The sequence below is a fragment of the Xiphophorus hellerii genome, chromosome 13, assembly GCF_003331165.1.
Source record: "Xiphophorus hellerii strain 12219 chromosome 13, Xiphophorus_hellerii-4.1, whole genome shotgun sequence".
NCBI classification, from domain to species: Eukaryota; Metazoa; Chordata; class Actinopteri; order Cyprinodontiformes; family Poeciliidae; genus Xiphophorus; species Xiphophorus hellerii.
Window position 1 is genome coordinate 17304552 of NC_045684.1, and position 16136 is coordinate 17320687.

Sequence of the window (16136 nt, forward strand, 5' to 3'; positions counted from 1 at the left end):
ACAAAAGCCTTTCAGTGCTGGGGGGGGGGGGGGGGGGGGAACTTGAGGAGAAGTCTTTTTGGATAAAAGGTTGGAAATCAAAACAAGCAAAAACCAAACATGTCAAGTTGTTAGTTGTTTTTTTGTTACTACCAAACACCGTCTCTATCTCAAACTATTTTCCTCTTCAAGGAGAAAGCGCAGGTGCGACTAACAACATTAGTGGCAACTCGGCTGTATTCAAGTTTCTCTACTAAATCGTGACAGTGAAAAAAAAGCCAGCAGGCACCAACCTGCAGCCGAGGCGGCTAAATGAAATTCAACCATCACTAACTTTATTTACACTGGCGTTTGTTTTCCAGCTGAACATCCACCCGAGCTGATCAGAACCCGGCAAAGTTCTTCCAAAATCCAATTAGCTCTTTCACAGACATGCAGGACTGTGTCATTACGCCAAAACAGTCGCTGTTAAGTCTTCAGGCAATCTTCGTTTTGCTCTGCCGCAATAAACCCGGCGCTCTCCGTCAGCCGAGCGATGGCTGCTGATGCGCTATTGTTTCAAACGCTGCGTAATTCATTTTGCTCTCTGCGTGATTCATAATCTTCCCTTCAAATCCAATGAAACATATCCATCACCCACACGAGCCCTTCAAAATTAAATTTAGATTTCATAACTGCAGCAGAGAATGCATAATTTATACAGGCCGGTGGGTTTTGCGAGAGTCGAGCCTATTTTTGTCCAACATTCGAGCCGACTCACGCACACACACACACACACACACACAGGCGGAGACATCCGTGCAGGTTCCATCATCTTTAATAAAAGGCACATGTACAGCCAAAGTGAGATGAGTGAGTCCACCGGCATAGAGACGAAGCATCAAAAACACAGAAATACAGGAAGCAGAGGTCGGGAGGAGAGAGATCTGCCCGCTTTTACAGTAGAATCTACATGAGTAACATCATCTCGCTTCGTTCAAGTCTGTCTAACACCAAGATGTGTCTGTAGTCAGGTCAAACGCCTCTGGAACCATCCCACCGCACCCATACACACTGCTTCATCCAAACTCTTCTTCTGTGGTTCAGTTACTTTGTGGTAAAAACCATATTAAATTTAGGAGGAAAAAAACCACACATCACAAAAATGCAAGATTAACATAATTAGATAAAAATTTGTTATCTAAGGAGCGATTAAACTAGCTTTGATTTCCTCAAAGGTGTTAAAAACCAAATGGAAAAACAGCTTTTAAAAAAGTAACTGCTAAGAAAGCATTTTAAAAAAAAGTTTTAAAAAAAGAAAAAGGAAAATGCTTCATGTAAAACAGCCGAAATAAATATAAACACACAGCCTGTTTAGTTACCAGAAAGCAAGTGACACAGTGAAGCCCCTGAATGTTTTGGTTGTGGTCCAGCCTGACTGGTTCCGTCCTGCGCAATGTCACAGCTGTGATCTGTTGACACACACACACACTCATTCATCCATTCACAAACTCAACATTCAACCAAAAAGAAAAAGGAAAAAAAAAAAAATCACAGATACTTAAATATTCAGGGTTAAGAGAACAGAAGAGGCTGTTAGTGTAACCAACCGCAGGAGGAATAAGAAGGAACTAAAATGCTGCGCGGCCGTCTCTCCCCTTGAAGGGTGGAAGGAAGGGGTGGTGGCGGTGGAGCGCTGGAGTCGCTTAGCGGATGCAAAAACGACAGGGAAGGTGTTGAAAGGGAGAAAAAAAACCTGGTGCGCAGAGGGAGGCGGGGAGATAAAACACACATCTGCCCCATTCTGCCCTCATTCACACCTCCAAATAACAGCTGAGCAGAGTCAGTCACTCTATTTTCACATCATCGCCCGTCTTTAGGACGCGTCCACATGCCAGCAGAGATATCTGGACGCACGCTGTGGATCGTCGCTTCATCTTGGTTGTTTCTTTTTTCTTTTCTTTTTGTTCGCAAACATTCAACAAGGCGCGCACACACACGCACGCACGCACGTGCACGCCTTCCTCTGTGGGCGTCCAAAGCGAATCGTCGGTCACGTACCACAGGTACCACACACCCACCACCGCCGCTTCTATCCTCCAATTCCCCAGGTTTTATCCCTCCAGTCTCGTCTTCACAGCAACTCGCAGCTTTCTGGAGAAAGCCAGCTCACTATCTTGTAAAAACAGCATTATTATGCGTGTTGTGATTAGCGCATGTGTGTGTGTGTTAAGAGGTATCAATGGTTCAGTGGTGTCTCTCTTTAATCATCACGTCTTCTCTTTGACGCTGGCCTTCAATCAACGCCCTCCTCCTCCATCCGTTCCATCACTCCTCCTCCTCGCCTTCCCCCTCTAGAGGCCTTTATTTTTGGACTTGGAAAATGAACAGGCGCAGGTTGATGTTTTTGGCGGCCAGCAGTTTGTTGCACTCCACCGAGTCGGAGATGGGCAGAGGGACGTATTCGGTCTCGTTGGTGTCGTTGCTGAAGGAGTGGTGGTAGATGACCGGCTTGATCCGCACGTCGTCGTACGGCCCTTTCAGCAGCAGGAAGGAGCACTCCAGGGCAGAGTTCACCTGAATGCACAAAAAAAAAAAAAGTGAAATCTAAAATTTATAGCACTAATGAGTTAACCAAAACATCAAAATGCTCTCCTAAAATATTTTCTTCCGTTTTTAACATCAGCAAATATTTTAATTGCAATAAAGAATCTGAATGTTGGGTTGCTCTACAATTATATCATATTCACTGCAGTACAAGCATATTTTTGACTTACTGTGTTCATTTATACTGCAATTAGGGCTGAAACTAATGATTATTTTAGTAATAAATTAATCAACCATTTATTCTGACACATTCTACAGTTTTTTATTTAATCACTTAAGCCTTGGAAATACACTAAAAGATGCAAGTAAACAAATAACTTGACTTTTTTTATTTTTAAATAAGTAAACATTTTATTGCGTAAAATGCAACACTATAATATTCCTTTAGTAAATCTGAACCAGATGAAGCTAAAACTACACTACCTGGGTTTTGGCTAAACATATTTACAGACAAATGTGTTTTTATCTTAAATGGGGGAAAAAAAATAGAAAAATTGTACAGTTTTGGCTTAATTGTAGCTCTGAATTTGTTGCTTTAAAAACCAAATGGTCTTTTTTGAGTCTAGAAACTCTTAACGATTATTTTAATAATCGATTAATCGTTACAGCTCTATTTGCAATAACAATAAATTAGGGATATTGTGCTTTATATGCAGCTTCAATTGTAGCCAAATGTCACCAAGTTATTGACTCCTAGGTGACTGAAGTCAAGCTAACCTCTATATGTAAACTGTTTAAAAACATATTTAAAAAAAAAAAAAAAAAACGTCACAAAAATGTGCTAATGTGTTTTCATCTATCATGTATCATGTCATAGAAGTTTGTGAAAAAGTCCAAGGGGTGAAAATACATTCGTGAAGATGGATTTCTAATCACTCTTTGAGGTCACCTGGTCATGCGTTGCCATGGCGGCGCCAACAAGGAACTGGTGCATTCAATCAGTCTGACTGGAGGGAGACGGACTGGACTGGGTTTTAGTTTTCTGCTTGGTTTTGAACTGGAGTTGTTCAAGTTAAATGTAAATATGTAAATTATATTTATGTTTTTTAGAAATTTTATTGACTTAATAGAGTATGTAATGTTTATAAAGAGTGAATTTTGTAGTAAAGTCTTAAAAACTGGGCGGTCTGAAACAGTACGCCTCGTTCGAGGAAAGAAGCTGAAGATGTATTACATTTTTACATATCTATCTATCTATATTTATATATATATATATATATATATATATATATATATATATATATATATATATATATATATATATATATATATAAATCCTCTGCATCCCATGTTCATGGTGTGTATTTCTTTCACCTCAGCCATTTTAAAGACAAAGTTTTGACTGAAACCCTACAGACATTAGAAATTGACTAATTTCATGACCATATGTTGCACAATTATTTGCTTACTAATTAGCAAATTAATTAAAGTATAAAACTTATCCTGAGGCGCTCCGTTAACATGAGCAAACTGAAATCTGTGACTAGCATCTAAACTGATGAGCTGCATTGTTTACTGCTGCTAAACTCATTTGGCTAATATCTGTGAGTTAGGTCAGCTGCTTAATCTGGGGATGTCCAGCTTAATTAGTCAGCCACATACTGCAGATGATTAATGCGCTGCTGTCATGAAGCTTTCTGGTTAAATCCAAGTTTCAAATATTTTGTTTCTCTGGAAAAGGGGAAAATAACACAACACTTGATCTAAAGAGCAGATTTCCTCAGAAAGCCAGGGGTAATTCTGAAAATCATTAACGAGTCTTAACTTTTTGAACTTTTTTCTTTGAACACCAAACCAGGAAGCGTTGCTCTCGCTCGGGAAGCATCGTTATGATTCCCTCCCTCAGGAGCGGAGCCATTTCAAGGCTCGTGGGGAAGCTGAGGCCATTTCTCAGTGCCTTGTGTGTCTAATGAAGGAGAAAGACGGCTGTGGGGACACACCCACACTAAGCAGCTCTGAGAATGAATCTCTCCGCGTTTCCCTGCTGGAAGAGGCAGCGAGGGAGCGAGCCGGTACTTGTCTCCAGGTCTCGGGTGGCCGACACGGCGAGGAGTGTGAAGCAAGTGAGCGCGATCTCCGGGGAGATTCCACCGCTTCTTAAATTAGATGAATAAACCGACTCACCTCCTCCTTTCCCGCCCTTCCCCCAAGTTTGTCGTTTCTGTTTTTCAGCATTTTCCTGTTTTTTTCTAAAAACATGAAGTTCACATCCCAGCTTGTGTAAAACTGGCTACCAACTGTTACAATGCAAAACAACGGTCCATCACACTGATTTCTATTTTATTTCCCAAAAATACTTTATTCGCCCCAGAGTGAAATTAATTGAACAAATAAATGAATAAACTTTGGTTGTAGGACGTTAAAATTTTGTTTGTCCTACAGGACGTGATCAGGAAAACAAAAGCAATATTATTGATGAACATTGCAGCACAACAACTGTTGCAGTTGACCAGATGTTGATTTTAACTTTTCATCATTGTGCTCACCACTCTTCATGCAATTCAGCGCTAAAATCTTTAAGCAGTGTGGGCATGGAGAGCAGGGAACGTCCACACAAATAGCCAAATATGTCACCGGTATGCAGAGTCTGAATTCATGGCACTTACAATATAAATAGCTCACTACATGCTGCATCCAATCAGTCTTGCACAGCTGGATATTGCACATATTGATGCATACTGTACATCTCCTCCACACTTTCTTTTGCCACACTAAACTTTGCAAAGCTTTCACTACTTTGCCTTCAGTTTAAAATAGGGAAGGAAAGAAAGGAAGAGAGGAATTGAAACTTTGAAACTTAGCTTATTTGTCAGGGACAATGCATATGGATTAATATTTCTGTAAATGTGTCAGAATGGCTATTTTTCATCTGTCGGTCTGGACAATGAGCTGGGACACAATGGGAAGATAAACAACTTTCAGACTTCTTTCCTTTCTTATGCAGGCCTGGAAAATACCGAAATCAAACTCTAGACTTTTCCAGACTGTAGAAACTTTGATTTGAGTAAATTTTGAAGCCCAAACAATATGCTAGAGTTGCTTACTGGCTGCTCATTCCCACTTTGGTTGATCTCAAATTATCTTTTTAAGGATTGTAGTTCACAGAGGGCAACAGTTTTCAATTTGACAGAAACTCTAAGATTTATACGTCAAAGCATTTGCTCTTCAATCTTTTATCTGATTTTTTTTTACCAATGCTAAACAAAATGCATCACAGAAAATGCATTGATGGAGGTTTTCTGTCTCGATGCATTTATTGAGAGAAAAACTCAGATTTCAGTAGCAGATTTCCATCATTGACCAGAGCACTTATTGTTGAGTACGTTTCCTTCTGGTTAAAATATTTTGACTAATTGAATTGATCCCTCAAACCTCTGCAGTGAAGTCATGTAGAAGGAAAAAGCAGACACAGAGAGAAGAGGGCGTACCTTGCTCTTGAGGATGAGCTGGAAGGAGAGCGTACGCTTGCAGGACAGATTGGGATTGCGCTCAGAGTCGTTGACTCGGGCCTTCAGCACCCACGTCTGGTTGAGGACAGTGAAACGTGGAGTTTCGTAGTACAGGCGAGTGATGAAGTCGTCAGTGCGATACGGTCTGAACTGCACCTCTGAAACGACGAGGACGAATCAGAACGAGGCGAAGGAGCTGGAAGGTGTAGAGCGACCAGATCCAAAATGGCGACCAGCATTCTGTACCTGTAAAGCCGATCTTCTCGTAACACAGCAGGCTGAAGATGCTGTTGTAGAGCTGCATGTCTCGGCGGTGGTTCTGGTCCATCTCCCCCAGTATTCCCATCAACTCTGTACCAGTCTTGGTCGGGTGAGAGCACTCGCTCTCGTGCGCCGGCAGCTCGTGAAACGGGCCTTGCCAGGGGCAACCGATTCTCTTGTACTTGCACTGTGTCACCCTGGAAACATGACATGCAGAAGCAGTTAATGTAGCAAAAAATAAATAAAAATAAAACACAGATGCTGCTTCATATAAATTAGATCGTTTGCTGTGTGATGACTATGGGTCGCTTGCACTGATTGGAAGTTAATGGTATGAAAGGTACTAATTAACCCAGGAAGTGAACTGCAACAAATGAATGCAGTGCTGGGATAAGAGCACAACCTCCGAGGGAAAAAGCCATAGATTCATATCAATTACGCCATGGATAAAAGGTGAATTTTAATAAATACCTGTTCCTCTCGAAAGCTAAAAAGAGGTATTAATAATTTGAAAGGTGCTACTTAGACTCTGCAGTGAGGCAGAGCTAATTGAAGTCACCCTTGTATAATTCTCGGCTTTCACGGAAAACTTTTGTCTTACGCAATCCAACCGGAGCCAGGAGAAAAATACGTGCAATCTGTGGTTATAATTACAGCAACTTAAATATGGAGCTGAGGGTCCAAAAAACCTGTCGACTGTATTTCTGACAATAACATCCTGAGCGCTGCATCCTGGCAGGAGGCCGGCCACATTTTCTGTCTGACCCGACTGGAAACCACCTGGAGTCTGCCGCGGCTGCTGTCATAACAACGCCCGCAGACGCAGCCCTCGTCAAGGCAGGGTCATCTTTCGCCATGGAAACAACCTCGCAGGATTTCAGACGAGCCTGAGAATCACCTGTGACTAATGCGTGCTCTGTAATCACTTCAGCAGTTCATCTCCTTGGAGTCTCCGCCATCTCTTTCCATCTTAACTCAGAGATGCTGCGATTCACTGGCTGTCAGCACAAATACACAATCGTACTTTGCAGTAAGAAATGATCACTTATGTTTTTGTATCTTTGAAAGAACTGACTTTTTCTTCATATAATCCTGTCTAAATTGGTTATGCGTGTTGTCTTATTATCGTATGTAATGGAGGGAATTATAAGAGCTTCATTTTTACATCAAAGTTGCAGCACAAATTCAGACATTTTTATCGCCACTTTTATCACAGAGCACAGTGATTTAACAGGAAGAGAAATAAATATCGACTCATTAAAAAAAGTGAATTATATATGAGGCCCAAAGGATTTTTTTTGAAGGAAACAGACAGTCAGCATTGGAGGCCATGAAACACAATTTGTCTCCTTACAATTTGCTTCTATATTGCTTTCTTTTGAAACTAATGTTCACATCAGACAAGCAGCACTCAGTTTCTATACTCCACTAATCTGGAACAAACTTCCAGAAAACAGCAAAACAGCCGAAACACTGAGTTCCTTTAAATCAAAGCTAAAACTCCACATGTTTAGAGTTGCCTTTGATTCACAATAGCTGGGTATTGATCAATATGTTTGAAGATTTTGATAAAATGCTGTTTTTATTGTTAGTTGTTTCATAATTAATTACTGAATTATGTTTTTATGGTGTAAATAAACTATCCCAAGACAATCAAATAGGGGTGTTTTCACACCAGAATAGTCTACAGGTCTCGGTTCAATTGGGCAATGAAGGGGGAGAGAACAAGACGTGCTGCTGTGGTTACAGAGACACCAAATGAGACATTTTCAGATCCCATAAAAGCCCATAAATCATATATAGAAGATGAATCACTTCCTCTGTTTGATTTGCTTGTACCCATGTTCACAGGTCCGACCGAGTTTGTTTCTTTGGGCCACACCAGAGTTCCAATGAGCTTTTACATATGCACAACAAAACGATTTACATGGACCACTGGGGCCGCTTTTCATTGGCTGATGCCCATTCTACGTAGTAGAGCTGCTACAACGTGCGTGGCCGTCTCACAAACACACTTAGCTTCCCGTTAGCTAAGTACAGCATAATGGCAGCACTGATACAACTTCTACACCTTGAAGCCTGTTTGCTACACAGTCTTACGTTAGCTAAACAGATCAATATGCAATGTGTACTGTATCTGACATACACTAAAGATTTTATTTTAGCAGAAAAGGCTTTGGACTAAACTGTTACTCGTGTTAGCCACGTTAGCACCAAGTACAGCTAGTCAATCAACCATCGCTGTGTTCAGGGAAGCGCTGATTAATAATCGAGAAATAAATATCAAGCCTGGAAACTTGATATCGTAACGGACTGAATGTTATGTTTTTAACGTAATCTTTGCTGGTCTTGCGGGGCGCAGGCGGTTGCCACGGTAACAGGTGTGCTTAAACTACAAAGAGAGAGAGAGAGTAAAAAGGTAAGAGTGGTTTTGAGTTGATCACCTGTTCGGGTTATTTTACCTTTGTTTACCTTTGCTGTGGCGCATTACAGCCGCTGTTTCTAAACGTTGGACTAATTACCTCTTTCGTTTGTGAGTTTATATCATTCACAACAAACATCAAATAGAACAAATATATTTCATAAAATTTTAACAAACAAATGGCTTCTACCGCGGTAATTATGTGAAATTAAATTAATTATATCCCAACTTTAGAAGATTTGCCTTTACCTTTACAGAGCTCTTTGGTTCCTCCTATCAGTCTGTAGCTTCTCATATTGACGTCATCAAACCAAGTTTCAGATCTACCATAACTGACTGACACCTGCTGGCCTCAGGTTTGCAACCAGCTTGTGACTAAGAAACCAGTAACCTCCTCCCAGATGATGACATGAACTTGTTAGTTCCTCTGTCCATTGTAGTAGCTGATATATTGTGAAAATCCGGTAGAAATGATGCACTAATCGAGTCATGTTTACATAGAAACAACGCGCCGCGAGGCTTTGCTTGTAAGACGTGGGTCGGTTGTGGGCGGAGCTTGGTAAGGCCCATTGGACCAAAAACTGAACTAAGGCACTCAGCTGAGATTCGTGACTCAATATAAGAAACAAACTGGGGAAAAACTAGCCTGTGAGAGAGTTTCACACACTACTGCGAACCAGAAAAACCCAGAGTCAGCTCTGCTTCTGCTTGTTTTTTTCATTTTGTTATCAGCTGAAATAACTACTCTTCAAACTTCCACTTGACATCAGACATATTTATCATAACAGATAACTACACAGCCTCAACTTCTCTTGAGCAAATAAAAGTTAAAGCAAAGCGTTAATGACCATATTAATAAAGTGTAACTGTTAATATTTCTCAACATCCTGTTATTCAGCACATTAATACAGGCAATCCCATTATCCTCTGGAAGATTAAGAGCATTTAACATTTCTGGCTGCTCATAAATTAGGATAATTTGTAGAAAAAACTAATTGTGACAAAAGTTATTAATTTTTCCCATGTGTTATTTTTAATGTCTAATTGAATGGAGCTGTGAACCTGTCTTGGCACTCCTCCTTCTGGTGTCTCTCCAGGCTGGAGCGGGGAAACTGCTTTAGGCAAAAGGTACATTCTGTCGGCAGCTCGCTGACAGCCTTCTCCACCGCCAGGTTCCTACAGCACAGGTTCTTGCTTATCTCACACCTACATGGACACAGAAAAACAATGATTCATACGTCAGCGCAGAGGCATAAATAATATTTGTGGAATCGGCAATATGGTAATACAAGTTTGTGGACATTGCAGAGGCGGTAGCTCACTGGGAATAGGAAAAGATCTGCTAAGGCAGATTCTTACTTCAAGACGTACAGCACAGCACAGAATCAAGTTATCTTCACTTCTGTGCACACGGTAAGTCAGAAATGTCTACGAAAAATATGCTGGTGATGATCAAGAAAATGGTTTCTTGGCTATTGATAAGCTTCAGATCTTTTTTTTTTCCCCCCTAAGATTTTCCCAAAAAATAAAACCTTTTGTCTTTAGTATGTTTGGCAAAATTATCCAGATGTTTATTAACACTTGCATATAAACTGGATCGTAAAGCCGCATATGCAATTTAATGAAGTTTGTCAAATGTATTTCTTTTTTAACACTGGACTGCAGAGGCTCTGAGTTAATTCACACTTTCAGTTTATACCAAATTCTTCTTACAATCTTATCCCAACCTACAAGCCATGTAATCAACTGTTGCTTATTACTGCTTTCTCTTGGTGCTGAAGTGTTTTGGCATGTTAAGAAGAAAAATAATCATAAAAATGCACAAATGTTATAATTTTTCATTGTATGTCATTTTCTGAAAACCATGCATTACTAAATATGGTTCTAATCCTAAAGTGGGGCAGCTGACTCATAAAATTATAACCAGGAATAAACCACAAATCCCTAATATTGACCACCTGCTGGTAGATGTGAAAGAATCATATAACTACTTTTTCTTTTACAGTAGATGATGGGTTAATTAATAAAAAAAATCCTTTAAAATCGTTGGCTGTTAAAGCAGGTACACAACATCTAAAGAAAAGGTATGCATTGATATCAGGATAAAATTTCCTGCTTCTTAGACTCAAAAACGTCAGGTACAAAACGACAAAAACTCTGAAGGCTGAAAATGGCAAAAAGGTCAGATGATGAACTGAATCAGTCACAGAAAAACAAAATGTAAGGAGGGACTTTTGAGTAAGATGTGAAAACTATGAGGGAACGTAAAGCAAATCTATACCTGCTGTATGAACAGACTAAACAGATCACTATCTGTTTCCTGCATATGTTTATTTATGTGAACTTTTTACTAAAAGTACTCATTTAGCAAAAAATACCCTAAGAAAGAGTCAGCTGGTATTTTAGTTAAATTGGCCTGCATTGTTTTATGACAAGAATCAAATGAAAATCTACGGACTTTGAAGCTTTGATGTTTTTCTCCTGGCATTTCTGTGAAACCTGGTGTGAAAACAGTGAAGCGGGTTTACCTGCAGTTGGGACACGTGGCCTGTTCCTCCTTGAGACGAGAATCGGCCAAGAGGTGAATAAAACAGCCAGCACACATCAGGTGTCCATTGGTACACTGACAAAAAGACAGGACGGGTTAATAAAGATTAAAAGACACTGCCAGGTATACAGAGTGGATGCCAAAAAATAAAAAAATAAACATCTAAGACTCAGGCGGGACATTTTTTGCAATAGTTAAAGTAGTTTGTTATAGTCTGGTTTAATTTTAAATGATCTATTTTATATTATATATTTTAGGGATGAGGAAACAGATATATATATATATAGTTGTTCTTATGTTTTTGTTGTTCCCATTGTTTGGCACTTTGAGGTTTTAAAAAGTACATTATAAATAAAATTAATTATAATTATAGAAGTATGGCCTTTGTAAATAAACATCAATACATATTTAGATATGAAAATACATTACATGTTTGGGTAAGAGGACACAAACCTATTTTATACAGGCTATTATTTTGGATCTTTTAACATTTTGCTGGAATATCTTGCATCACTAGAAACATGCAGGTCAGGTACTTGCAGCATTTTACTGTCAGATATAAATACAAGGCTACATTTTCAAAAACTCAGATCAAGAGCTATAAGCATTCATATTATGACTGTATGCTAGTTTAAAACAATAAGCAACAAGTACAACTACATGTATATCATTTTTATTAAGAAAAAGTGCAGAAATGATTTTAAACTGCTAATAAAGAGAACACAAGAATCATTACTGGCTATAAGAAACCCTGTCAGTGCATACTAGACACAGGGGTAAAATCACATCTTAATCCAGGTTATTTTTGAATATTTAAAACTTTATCGGAATCTGCACTAATGTCATTGCATACTTTTAGAAAGTTGCAGTTTAAGACTACAATTTAAAAGACATTAAACAAAGGTGAGGATTTGTCAAGATGGACATTTTTGTGGGATGATTTAACAAAAACTAAGAAATCATGCATAGTATTTAATATAAAATATGGATGTTTTACAGTGTTAATGACTCATGTGCAAATTAAACAAGAAAGGCTGTACTACACTGTGATTTTGCAGTTGTAAGGTTGACTAAAATCAGAAGTGTCTGAAGTTTGGTCTCAACAAAGGTTGGAGGTTATTAATGGACTAAAAGGGAGATAGAAAGTTAATGGTTTGTTGCCAACTGCCAATAAATCCAAGAAGAAGAAGAAAGTTAATGAGGCCAAGATGTAATAAGTGGGATGGGGCTGTTGTATTTCCTGAGGATGAACAGAGAAAAATTCATCCTACATTATAAACTGGAGTTGACCACAGGCGTGTCTGTCCTCCACATGGCTGAACTTTGCTGTACAGACACTTTTTCAGACTGTTGTTAGATCAGGTATCAGCAAAAATAACAGAAATGGGCCCACACATTCAACAGGTTGACTGTTAGGTTTGGGACACAGAGGGGAGCTTCTATTGTGATTTTTCCAGCAGATTTATTTATGCTTGACAGCGAGTTAATTAAGGAGTATTAGGGCTTTGGTTGTGATTGGCACCACCTTTACCTGATACACAGACGCCTTGGGCAAGTCTAGGCACACGGTGCAGCACAGCACTGAGTACAGTCTCTCCTCCAGCTTCCCTGACTCTCCTTCGGGTATTTTCAACCTCTTTTTGGGTGGCTCGTCCTGGTCAGGCTCGGGCCCCTCTCGCCGTATACCGACATCCTCCTGCATGGCCGCGATCCCGGCGACAGCCTCCACCGCTGCCCCCACGGCCCCGACCCCCAGGCCGGCCGAGGAGGAGCTAGGAGCGACCGCAACGCCCACGTCTCTTTCTTCCAGCGAAGACATTGCGATGGCTGCCTGGAAAAATGCCTGTTATGTACCTGCCCGAACCAGGCTGAGCCCGAAAAATATTAGGACGTTAGCTAACAACCTGTCGAGCTAACGTGAGCTAGGCTAACACGTCAGAAGCAAGCTCACTGTGAACACAGCTCTGCACACAGGAAGGTTGATTTTAACAAGCCAATTCTTAAGAAATAACGAGAACATGAGCCAAATTTCATAGTAGCTATTAAGGAAATCAAATTTTGACTAGTTTAGATGACTTACAGCGAGGCTAGCAGTCCTTTTTCCTGAGCCCAGGCAGAACAAAAACAACTCGGCCTCACTCAGCTGTCCGTTATTCGCAACGACAGCAGGTAACGACGTGCCCTGCCAGCGGCCCTGTTCGGCTGCTCTCCCCCGCGTCCCTGCCCGCTGCTCCGGTACCGGCTGGCTCTCGATTTGCCTGTCTGTCCACTGGACCACGACCACGCACAGCTCTACAGCTGGAGAGAGAGTTCTGTTGGGACTTGTCTCTCTGGCTACACAGCCATCTTTGTTTTGTTTTGTTTTTGTGTTTTTTCCCCCTCCTGTCCGTTCCCTGACTTGACCGTGTTCTACTTTTTCTATTTCGGGAAGTTTCTAAATTGTAACACTGGGCTCCATGCCTAAAATTTAAAAGTAAATGTATAGCGCCCGCATATGCAGGGGCCTTTACGCTACAGTCGTAAATTGGCTGACGGAGGAATGTTTTGTTGTGGCAGATGACTTGGGGTATTTAAAGAGCTTGAGACACGCATGCGCACTGAGCATCTTTTGCCAGCGCTGTGAAGGTAACCAAAACCTGATATGCGACAAAGTGAGGCTTCTCCCCCAGAGGATGAAATACTTCACGGTTATTTTCTGGATCTTTTGACTTTCTTGCTGAAACTTAGAACACAATATTGTTTCCTCACTTACTTTGTCTCAAGACTGTTTTAGTGAAATTTCACGAGTTTTTTTTTTTTGGAAAATCTGAAATCACATTACCTGGTTTACTTAAGTGATTATGAAATATTTCAATCATAAGCCCTAATCTCAACAAACTAAGTTTAAAATCTCTATGCTTGTACAAATACCCAGAGCTTAGGCTAAGATTTTGTGGGGAAATTTGTCAGAAGATGGGTTATTAATGAAAAGTGGCAGTCCTTTACAAATACAGCCTAAATCATGTCTTTAAGTAAAGCAAATAATAATATTCACATATTTTTGATAGACACGCGCTAATTTTGGGTGCTACTGCTGAAAGAGGAATATTTTTTTGTGGCAGATGACTTGGGTTATTAGGTCAGCAGTTAAAAGGTCACCAAAACCAGATACGTAACACACTTAGGTTTGTCCTCCAGAGGATGAAGTATTTCACAGTAATCCAATTTTTCTGGTGAGTTTTACTCTTGTGCTGAAGCCCAGAACAAACTCCTACATTTTTTTCTTCTTTTGTTTTTAACGCCTCCTTTGCTTTGCTATGTCTTATGAATTTTACAAGTGAAATTTTCCATTTAGTGGGAAATATTGTCAGCAAAAAGAATTTGATAATGTGCTTATTAATACAGCAAAAGGTTTTTCAATAAGTGCAAAATATGATAATGTAATATTTGCTAAGTCTAAAAGTTGACTACAGGGAAATACAGCTTTTACATTAAGCAAATAACTATATTGTTATACATGTAGCACAAAGGATATCTTGTTCTTATTTAATAACAACCTTAACAACAACAATGTAACTGCTGCTAACAGTAAAATGCTATTTACAAAAAAATGAATGCATGCAGAGCAAAAGCAATGATCATTTATTGCAGTTCTTGACTAGTCTGCAAGTTACAGTGAATTACTGCTTTCATGTAAAACAGACAAACAAAAAAAGATTTGAATATACGTTTACGAGCGACTACAAGTCAAGGGCTGAAAGTTTCTGCAATTAGCTTAGCAACAGTATTTTACAACAAAGGAGCTATTGATTGCTGGTAAAATACTGTTTTTACATAAAATGAATAGCGATGTAATTATATTTCTATTAGTACAAATCAAGAGGTCAAACATACACATTCTGGCATAACATTTTTAAAGCAGTTCTGTTAGTTTTTAAATTATTTTGGTGTTTAAAAGAAAAGGTATTTTACTTACAGCTGTGAATTGGCTGACAGAGTGCTATTTTGTTGTGCTAGATGACTTGGGGCATTGAGCATCGTCTGGTCCGCAGTCAAAAGGTGATCAAAACCTGATATGCTACAAACCTAGGCTTGTCCCCCGGAGGATAAAATGCCTCGCAGTAATAGAATTTGACATTTCACTCTTGTTCTGAAGCTCTGGTCAAACTTTGATGTCATTGCTACTTTATTGTGTCATGTAGTGAAGTTTCTGTAATATGTAGTTTGCTTCAAACAAATAAGGATTTTAATACAACATGTCTAGGTCTTATTTATGCTATTAAACATCTCATAAAAATACATAGCTTGCTAGAAAATAAAATACACAACAGCCTTTCATTTTGACACATTCGATTTAAAATCTGTATTATTTTGCTTCAAAGTTAGTTATTGTTTATATGCATTCTAGGCTACGTCTCACAGATATAAGTAAAACAATTCAATGCAACAATTTTCAGCAGACTAATTCCTAATATGCTCAATTATTTCAACAAAATACTGTTTTCAGAAAGCAAAAAATGATCTTATATTTCTCATTAGATGGAAAAAAACGTTTTAGTCACAAGCAGAACCTTTTCGCCAACAAACACATTCATCACTTCCATTTGTCTTCCACCTTGTGAAAAAGTTGAAAGCATTTCTCCTAATTCTATTATATTGTTAACAAGGATTGTTCCTTTAAACCACAGGTGTCAAACTCCAGTCCTCGAGGGCCGGTGTCCTGCAACTTTTAGATGTGCCTCTGCTGCACCACACCTGAATAGAATAATTAGGTCGTTAGCAAGGCTCTGGAGAACTGATCTACACAAGGAGGAGGTAATTAAGCCATTTCATTCCAGCGTTTTGTACCTGTGGCACATCTAAAAACTGCAGGACAGCGGCCCTTGAGGACTGGAGTTTGACACCCCTGCTT

At 39.6% G+C, this 16136-nt stretch overlaps 1 protein-coding gene across 3 annotated transcripts; it reads right to left on the bottom strand.

Annotated features, from left to right (window-relative positions):
• Positions 1-778: 778 nt before the first annotated feature.
• zftraf1 (zinc finger TRAF-type containing 1) lies at positions 779-13807 on the bottom strand. Of its 3 annotated transcripts, none has more exons than XM_032580692.1 (7): positions 13326-13807; positions 12777-13072; positions 11226-11320; positions 9760-9903; positions 6261-6472; positions 5994-6172; positions 779-2535 (listed from the first exon to the last, which is right to left on the bottom strand). In XM_032580692.1, the coding sequence occupies exons 2-7, from the start codon at positions 13062-13064 to the stop codon at positions 2323-2325; spliced, it is 1131 nt and encodes a 376-aa protein (XP_032436583.1). In that variant the 5' UTR covers positions 13065-13072; positions 13326-13807; the 3' UTR covers positions 779-2322. The 3 variants fall into 3 exon arrangements, with proteins under 3 accessions (XP_032436583.1, XP_032436582.1, XP_032436581.1); XM_032580691.1 differs by having other exon boundaries at positions 12777-13076; XM_032580690.1 differs by having other exon boundaries at positions 12777-13807.
• Positions 13808-16136: the final 2329 nt, after the last annotated feature.

Excerpts from the sequence above, each read along its gene's own strand:
- zftraf1 (XM_032580692.1), bottom strand. The coding sequence starts at position 13,064 with ATGTCTTCGCTGGAAGAAAGAGACGTGGGCGTTGCGGTCGCTCCTAGC. Across the intron at positions 9,904-11,225 it reads GCCACGTGTCCCAACTGCAG|GTGTGAGATAAGCAAGAACC; the intron begins GTAAACCCGCTT and ends GTGTCCATGTAG. Across the intron at positions 6,473-9,759 it reads AAGGAGGAGTGCCAAGACAG|GGTGACACAGTGCAAGTACA; the intron begins GTTCACAGCTCC and ends TCATGTTTCCAG.